The 9,621-nt window shown below is 38.8% G+C and overlaps 1 protein-coding gene across 11 annotated transcripts in view; it reads left to right on the plus strand.

Annotated features, from left to right (window-relative positions):
- The window catches only part of EYA4 (EYA transcriptional coactivator and phosphatase 4), a 143,828-nt gene extending 137,954 nt beyond the window's left edge, over positions 1-5,874 (plus strand). For 8 of the 11 annotated variants that reach the window (XM_032101767.1, XM_032101765.1, XM_032101769.1 and 5 more), the window contains 2 exons: positions 197-297; positions 1,905-5,874. In XM_032101767.1, coding sequence (XP_031957658.1) covers positions 197-297; positions 1,905-1,985 — 182 coding nt within the window. In that variant the 3' untranslated portion in view covers positions 1,986-5,874. Of the gene's footprint in view, positions 1-56; positions 158-196; positions 298-1,904 lie in introns of all 11 variants that reach the window. The other 3 variants (XM_032101768.1, XM_032101776.1, XM_032101772.1) reach the window with 1 other exon arrangement.
- Positions 5,875-9,621: the final 3,747 nt, after the last annotated feature.

The raw sequence follows: 9,621 nt of genomic DNA on the forward strand, positions 1-9,621 counted from the left end.
TAAGGCTTCACCATAACTCACTTGATAGCTTGAATAAATAGTGCGTTGTTTTTCAGGCAAAGAGAGCTGTTTTGAGCGTATAGTGTCCAGATTTGGCACTAACATAACTTATGTTGTGATTGGAGATGGCCGAGATGAGGAACATGCAGCTAATCAGGTAACTTCACTCTGAACTCTTATCTCATTTATCTTCCAGGAAAAGAAAGTTGCTTTGAACGAATAATGCAAAGGTTTGGCAGAAAAGTAGTATATGTTGTAATTGGGGATGGTGTAGAAGAAGAACAGGCAGCAAAAAAGGTAACCTGTCTTCTGAAATGTTGGTGTGATACATAGCTACTAATGCAAGCCTTTTTGTTTGCATTTCTGTCAGTGTTGCACAAAATGACAAATAATTTCAGTCCACAGATGCAAGACAACAAGAGCATGACGAGATCAACACTTAGAGTAAAATGAACCATTTGGATTCTAGCATTTGCTTCACTTCACTTTGGAAAAAAAAAAAAGCACAAAATTATTTTTAAAACAGATGGAAAAATAATTTAGCAAAAATGTCCGACAAACTTCAAGTAAATTAAAAGTTAAACGGAAGAGATAGAAAGGGCTATGATATGATGGTTGGGTGGTGTTTTTCTTTAAATGGTGAAATTGAGGATGCTTCAAGAGACATGTTACAGAGAATGTGGAAAACATCCAAAGGACTGTGCAAATTTTTTTGCAAAGATAGATGAAGATCCATAGTTTACTGGAGCAATTATGATAAAAATATAATTTTCTTCAGGAAAGGCATATTTGCTAAAGGAAAAAGAACACAACATAGAGATTGTGCACCAAATCTGTGTTTCCAAAAAAGAACTGTTTCCTAGTTCCTTCATTATGATAATTCAAGTCTAATTTCAGCTGAAAGGTTTTTTAATGTTCAGAGATCAAATTAGTAATTTGTGCCATACTTCCCAGTAAAACCCCTGGAAGTGTGCAGAAATTGAATTTTTTTGCTTCACAGTGTCTGCACAGGACAAGTTATGTAAACGTTGTTGTTCTAGGAGTAGCAAAATAAAGCACTCTCTTAGCATTCTTGTTGGAGTGGAAACAAAATGAAAATAACCAAAATGCTCATTCCAAATGGTTCCTTAATATAGGTACAGTACTGGTGATGGGTCCTTTATAATTTTTGCTAAACAATGGTGGTTGGATTGTGTGCTTTCTGGTTTGGCATGCTTTTTCCTTAACATTGGCTATGTTGCATGGATAGATGTAGAATTCAGAGAGATAGATGAATATAGCACATTACAAGTAGATCTAAACACAACATGGAAGTGTGAAGTTTTTTCTATTCTGATGAATTATTGAAAGTGAATAGTGCATATACCTGCATCTCTCACAGACACTGATGCTTTCTGCAACACAAATTATCTATTCCTAAACTAGAAATGTGTTATTTACTTATCCAAAGAGATTTCTTTTTCCCCCTGGATGGAGAAAAAATGTAGTTCAACTCTGTTTAGAAGTGCTGAGTGAGAAGTGTCTTTTCATGGAAATGTTATAGCCCTTTAAATGATATTCAGTGTTTTGCAGTCAAATAAGTGGAGCAGCAAAGGATTTCCTATTGCTCCTTTGTATGGGCTTGCATGCTAAAAATAAGCAAGTAGCTCTTCCTAAGTAACAGGCATTTTCCAAAGAAGCTATTAAGAAAGGCTATCATCTAATTATTTTAACTTCAGTTGAGCTACTAAGCTCAGATCTATTTTGGTCTGATTTTTGTCAGTACTTTAATAGCAAAAATCAATCCAGAAGCACGGTGGTGTAAAATAGGTGCTGGTAATCTCTAACTATCCTCGTGTGTCATATACCGCCCTGTGTCACGGTGTTCATCTTTCCTGACCTTTTCCCTCCTCTAACAAACACAGCACAACATGCCTTTCTGGAGGATATCCAGTCATTCGGACCTCTTGGCTCTGCATCAAGCACTGGAACTAGAGTATTTGTAACTGTGTTCTAAAGCTGGCAATCCTTTTTTTTTTTATATATATATATTTCAAGTACACTGAATTTTTATGTGTGATTCAATGCCTCTGGCTTTACACATATGAATTGTCTTAAGAAGGGAAGAAATATTTGGAATTAAAAATTCCAAATTGAAGAATTCAGATTGCTGAATGAAAACATTAGTGCTACGTAAGGAAGCTCTATGGTCTTATATATGCAACGTTTTTAAATGAATTTAAACTGTGGAGGTTGCTGGTACACACCAAGTGAGCCCTGACAGGAGTGAACAAAGGACTCGAACTGGCAAAGCACCAAAACACATTTTCCAGCCAACAAGGTGGTGTTCAACAACATTCCTCAAAATGGGATATATTCTCAGCACTGAGGTTTGAACCAGACTTTAGCCTACCTAACCCAGAAAATCTGAATTGGAATGCACTCAGACTGTATAATGACAATCCTGTCTAGACCTGTAATTTGTGTAAATTATTGATGAAAATAATTTACTGTGACTTTATTAGCAGCTGATTTTGGAAGTGGATGCAATTTTTCTTTCTTTTTGGGGGGGGGGCAGGGGAGGGAAAGGGTTATATAATGTTGTCTCTTTTATAAGTTTGGCAAACAGAATGTGCATAATGATGTGTTGTGCCTTAAGGAGAAGACTGTGTTTGTGTGTTATAATGTAATTTTGGTTAAAAACTATGTAGATAAACAAAAAAACCTTTGTGATAATTTTTGACATGACCAAATTTGAAATTCAAAGAAATCAAAGAACAGGGCTGCACCAAAGAATTTAAGTATTTGTTGCAGTAAGAAAAAATAATAAAGGAAAGTTTGTGTTTTTATTTGGATTCTGATTAATTCCACTGATTTTTTGAGAAAAGTTAAGAATATATTGAGAGGTTGATACTGGGGACTGCTACCTTGAAAGGTAAAAGAAACAATAGTGTTTAACACCTTCAGCATCATTTCTTGACTCTCCAACAAGAGAACTAAGAGCCATATTCATTAATTACTGAGTCCACTGAAAGCCATACAGTGAGTGCATCTGCTGTATATAAAAGAACAGAGTTCCATCCAGCAGACAAAGTCTTCAGGTGGCATTACTAGAAGGTGAAAATGTGGAGTTAATCCCAGATGGGAAATAAAACACAAGTTCATTAGGAATTAAAGATTGCTAAAGAAGCTGTCATCAGTCAGATGTGGAAATGATGCTACATTTAGCATATTCAGGATCAACAGAGGCTGTTGAAATTGCTGGCTTGATAGCATTGGCTGTTTCAGGAGAATAGTCCACTTTGGCAAAGAAAACAACATTTTGGTAGATTTTCCATTCTGTTCCACGTTTTTGTATATTTTGGTCTGGGTCAGCATGATTTTTCTCATCCATTTTTGATTGCTCAACAATATTACACAGGGACAGCACTAGCAAGTCAGGCATCTATGGAGAGGATAAGGAGGTGATTTTCATGAAGAAACATTGAGAAATATATCACCTTAGCTTTCATAATTTCTATTAAAAGTTATGGTCCATACAGCAATAATTATCTTGCAAGATTTGAACATGCTACCTTTCAGCTATGGAAAATGAGCAAGATCCATATTGCACGCAGAGCCCTTAATGCTCCATGTGCAGCTTGAGCACTCTGAAACAACAGCAAGTGGTTTGTCTCTCATGGCAAAAGATGGAAACTACTTTTTCAATTTTTAACACTGTATGTGGAGACACGTGAGGTTGCGTGTGCACTGATTGTGTGAAGAGGTGTTTGCAAGAGATGTTAAAGGCAAACTCCAGAATGTCTGCACAAGCGCAGTAGTCAGCACTGAGGTGAAAATCTTCCCTCTCTGTGCTCTGAAGCCATCATATGTCATAGTTACCAGGCAGTAACTTTGTTCATTTAAACTTTGCTGAGGTTTTAATAAAGTTACTTGGTAGGTGAAAGCCTGGAGCCACTACAAGTCCAAGGTGAAACTCCTCTATAAATTCATAAAAATGGATTTCTTTGCTGTGTTGGAATTGGATATACAAGTCACCACACAACAAACTAACAATAATTTTTATCACTGGGCAGTTTAAAGCCATCACATGAGACTTGCCACACATGAAATCACTGTAGACTAGATAGATATTTGGGTGACAGATTTGTGTGTCCAAAAAGTAAAAATTATGCATACCTTCTTTATATTTTCAGTACCTGGAAATATATGTCATAAAAAGTTGTAGTACAGCTTTTTGTAGTTTTTCAGGTGGGAAAAAAAGTGCTTCTACTGGAATGGGAAAGAACTTTGAAGCCCTTCTCAAGTTCCAGCATGGCATAAAAATCTCAATGTAAAAGACATGGTAAAACAAAAAATTTGTATGGTTAACCAGCTTTTTTTTCTCTTCTTTTTTTTTTCTTTTTGACATGTCATAGTGTTATTTAAATGCATGAAGCAATATTATTTCTCAAGTTATTTGTTCAGCTTTTCAGTGTTCTTTTCCTAATCCGATGTAAGAACAAAAAGTAGCCCAGCAACAACCGTTGGTTCTTATTAAAGGTTTGCAGTGCCTTCATTGGAGTTGTGCTTAGCTTTCTGTGGCAGATATGGCTCAATTAATATATGGACTTCTAGAGAGGAGGTGGAGGCAAAAGGAGGGAAGTTTTACAGAGCACGACGAGGTTCTGTGTGCTACCATAGCAGAAGTTAATTGTTAAAACAAGTAATCCACAAAAACATGCATCCAAAGAAAATTCAAGGATGCAGCTCAAAAGCCTTTGCAATACTAAAACTCTAAAATAAAATTTCAGAGCATGAATACTCTCTTGCTAAGCAAAAATTGCTGTATATCTTTAAATAAAAGTGTGTAGTAAATGCCTGCCTTGTAGAGAGAAATTAGTCTGATATATTTTCCTGCATGAACAATACAGAGGAGAAAATAACCAAGGCAAGAGACAGTCACGCCAGACTGTTCCAGATGGGCCTAAGAAGATTAAACTCAAGGTTGGTCACTTTGACATTGAATGCATTTTAATTCAGAAGCATATTAATCAGAAACTACCTTCCCTTCAGCCTCTCCTCAACAACCAAGATTGAGCACAAGGTCACATTTGCAAGTATTTTGGAGAAATGAAATAGGGAATAAAATGCCTTTTGCTGATACTCTAGCTGTTCTCAGTACAGAACCTGAACATTCATGAGTGCTCAGCTTGCAAAATACAAATATTGTGTGATTTCAGTCATGGGATAGTATCTTAGACATAACTCTGCGCAGTTCAGTAAAAGAGGGCAGAAAAAACCTAAAATATATGCTTGTTTTAGATGCCTGTGGAGATTGGGCACAAAGATATAGGTAGCAGTAAGCTCCCAGATCTGTTTCCATTAGAATCCAGTGTGAGCAGCAGTGCTCGCGTCTGAAGCAGATGCAGAGTGTGTTCCAGTGTAAGCATTGACAAGGGAGATGAGGCCAAATGAAAGTCCTCTTTACAAGCACACTTCATCTTGGGCCAGATGAAATCTTGCATCCCATCAGAACTGCAGAGTTCATGGAGAATACAGACTTGACCCACGATAGGAAGACTAGGTTTTACTGGTGAAGTTGTATCCAGACCCAGGGTTTCAGTTCAAAAGTCATCTCTGCTTTATAGGATTGACACCAGGCATAGGCTGTAAATGAATATGCTATTTAGTATCTCTGAAGAGGAGCTGAAGTGACATAAGCCAAAATCCCAGAAATAGCAGCATTTTGGAGATTTGAAGCCAAGGGTCTCTGTCATGTATTAGCAGATAATAGTTTATTAGGGCCTACCTAATTTAAGAAAAATGTAAATTAAAATTTAAAGCTTGTAAAATTATGTACATCTTTACTGTTTCTCAATAAATACACTTGGAAGTGTCATTTTCTGCACTATACAATGTTGTAAGTTGTTTGGTTTGTGGTTGAAAGACACAGTGTCTCTTACAAGATCTGAGTGTGAGCTGGGATTCTGACATCCATGCTGCCCTTGTTGTTCATGCCTGGAGTAGTCCTGAGCCCATGTATGGAGTCTGGCAGAGACTGGCTCACCTGTGGATTGTGTGCGGGGTGCAGCCTGTAGAGAGAACCTCCCCCTGCTCTGCACCAAGGCTTCCTTGCCAAGAACACCAGGTGTCTTGCTCCAGATGCAGACTGACAGACAATTAGCAGCTCTGTTGCAGTCTCCTTGAGGCAAAATATACAACTAACCAATTTGATGATGTAGACACACAGTGTATGCGTTTAAATCCCTGTGCCAGTTCACTCACTAATGCTTTGCTAATACCTTTATGGTCATGGGTTGTTCAGGAGACAGACTGGGCTACTGAGGGGCGAGTAGCCTTCCCAGTTGAAGATCACCCTCATGAAACTCTAAATTGTTTCAGGAGCAGTAGCTCATTTTTTTTAGTGAGGAACTGAATTTCATTTGAAGGAAGCAGTCCCTCTACAGTCTGCTAGCAGAGGCCAAAGTGGGATCACAGAATTGTCAGCACACTTAGATGTGACATTTTGATCTTGGGAGCTACATGGCAAGTGGCAGAGCCTTGGCAGCCACAGTGATGCAGCCACAGTGATTCAGCCACAAGAAGCAGCTTGTAAGTAGTGGACTTCTTTCTGAAGGGTTAGATTAAAGCATGTCTCTTACAAACACACCTGTTCTGTAGGTACATCTGCCCCCTTCTGAGTTTTCAGAACAAAAGGAAGATCTATCAAAAATCAAGTGGACAAAATACAAAGAAATCCCATCTACTGAGCAGAGAGACCCATAGCAGACAGTAATTTTACAGTGTGACTCCCAAATGGGTTTGCATGTGACTCCAGAGAAGAGCCATTCAGTATGGTTTCAGAAGAGTGAGGTAGGCAAAAAATGGGTGATAGCACAACATTACCTTCATTTCTCATTGCTGGAAACTCATGGTTCTAAATGGCTGTCATTGTGCCCTGCACATGATGTTCACAGTGATGAACTAAAGCAAAAATATACTGAGAGCATTTATGGGTGGACTCTTCCTCATTTGGGTGCAAAATTACTTCTTTGTCATTATCCATTACCTCTAAGACTCCTTGAGAAAAATGCACTTTAGGGTTGACTTGTTTGATTAATCTTCTTTTTTTTTTTCAAACATATAATGGATTCTGAAACATTTTGGAAATGTTTATAAATTTGGGAGAATTTTTTGCATTTTCCAAAAGCCCAGGCAGTAGCAGGAATGCTGAGAAAGTCAAAACATCACAACAGTTTGTTTTTCCACGTTAGTTTCTCTACAAATTTCAAGGCCTGATTTTCAAATAACTGAATATCTTACTTAGATAAAGTAAGAATTTACTTTAAGTTAAAAAAACTAAGAATTTGGTTGGGAAGTAAAGATAGAAAAGAGGAAAACACCAGAAAGTCTCAGAAATTGAGATCAGGGGCTCACCACATCAGCCAGAAGAACAGTCTGAGCCACTGCAGGAGTCTGGTGACTGTGGCTCTCAGCTGACATATCAAGCCCCTGTTCTTTGCTTTCAACTTGTCTGGATTAGGGTCTTGGTTTTGAGCTTTCTGACTCAAAAAGGTTCTAATTTTGTCCAATTGGAAAGAGTAATGTTTCCAAGATCAGAAAAAAAGAAAGAAAAGAAAAAAAAAGTGAGGGAAAGATAAGGGAAGGGAAGAAGAAAAGAAAAAAAATAAGCATAAGACGATCATGTCTAGTATTGTAAACATCCTGGGTAGTGGAGCAAACTCTTGGCACTTAGCAGTAGGACTTCTTTGCAGGTGTTTTTTGGGAGTGGTGTTGGGGTAGCTGTGGCTGGCAGCCAGACTCCCACCCAGCCATTCTCTTAGGGACTGCTCTGTGCTGGGGAGCTCTGGTGCCAGGGGAAACCTCTGCCTGTATCCCATGAGCAGCCTATAACGTTATTTTTATAAGGATGCATCAGCCTCAAATGCTATCCTTCTCACACAGAAAGCTTTTAGTTTGATTTGGTTTTATGGTACAAGCCATGACTGGAGAATGTGTTATACTTCTGCAGCTCATGCAAACCAGAAACCTTTAATGAGATCTGTGCCTCATGATCACTCATGTTGAAAAACAAAACAAAATAAGGAGGAAAAAAATGGGGGAGGGAGAATAATGGAGCCAAATGTGGAGGGCTGCTCCAGTCCAATGGCATATACATACTGATTTATGAAAGTCCTATCCTCAATAATCACCACAGGCCGCTGATCATGGCAGCTGATGGTGGTAGGGTAATTAGCAAAGCCCAGCTTCTCCAGTTACTCACTGGGAGCTAAAATGAGGAATTTATTACAAGCTCTGAGTAGTCTTGATGAGGAACATAGTCATATTCAACATGGAACTGCCTGGTGGCCAAAAGAGATGCAGTGTAGCCACCTGACCTCCATGACCAGTTGAAAGGGGAAAGAGCCAATTCTGCACGGGTCCCTTCTCAAGGGGGCCACTCACCCCACTCACCTGGCCCCTCACCTTGCCACCACAACCTTGCCTGCCACCATTCCAGTCGAGAGAGGGCAATGACCCAGGCAGCATCACCTCTGGGTGCAGCCCCCAGGGAGCAAGGGGTGCAGCTCCCAGTGCTTTGCTGATTCTCTCCAAGTTGTTTTTATATCCTCCTTAAACCAAGTCGGTTCTCAGTGAAGCAGGTGTCCTAACTGGGAGGTATCTATTCACAGAGGAAAAGAAACAGCTAATTTGGGGCCTCAAGAGGTCAAGAACTGCTCACCCCAAAGGGTATCCAAGCACTTGCCAGTGTTTTTATTTTTCCTCTTTACCTAAATGTGTACAGTGAGTTTTCTTCTCTGGTTGAACTGCAGTTCCTTAAAGAAAGCTTACTTATAATGGAAAGGCTGACTCAACCTTCACTCTAATAACCAGGAAAACACAACAGTAAAATGAAACAACAAATCATTGCTCTGACAGTAATGAGGCACTTGCTTAGACATTTATCTGTCCTTTTACAAGGCAGTAATTTTATGGTTGAAAAGTCTTGGGTTAAACTTTGTGTCTGCAAAGAAATTTCCAAGCCCTGGCCAAAATTGTTGCATTTAGCAGACGGTAACATTGTACATAATTAATGTATTCATTTTCATTCTTAAAACTAGTAAATGCAGCTTATTTGAACTTCCTCCTGAAAGCTAAATTTATTAGCTACAAAACATCGAGACTGTGCCAACTGTTTCAAGGAGATTATGTTCTGTCTTTCCTCTGTTTTCTAACAGTTTTCCACTAATACCACCTGGGTGGCTCTTCTCTACAAGAAACTTCAGTGCAGGCAACAGCTTTCTCCTGTCCCTTTTGTTGCTTCATATGTTTTCACGATAAACATTTCTTTCCTTCACCTCCATCCAGAAAGCAGAAAGGCTGCCACTTGTTTGCTAAAAATGACTTTAAATTCATCAGCTCTCCCAGACCTAATAAAGTGACATGTTTACAATGCTAAAGGAAATCAGGTGTTTTAATGTTAAACGAAAAAAAACATATTTATGTAGTGTTACAATAATACTGTTTGCCTGGCCTTTCTCAGCCAATTCATCACCCAACAATCTCCTCACAAAATGCTGTGGACTCTGTGTGCTTCAATGCCATGCAACAGTAAGTGCAAATTCACCATAAATCCTGTATTGCAGCGGCCTCCCCCTT

The sequence above is a fragment of the Corvus moneduloides genome, chromosome 3, assembly GCF_009650955.1.
Source record: "Corvus moneduloides isolate bCorMon1 chromosome 3, bCorMon1.pri, whole genome shotgun sequence".
Taxonomy (NCBI): Eukaryota; Metazoa; Chordata; class Aves; order Passeriformes; family Corvidae; genus Corvus; species Corvus moneduloides.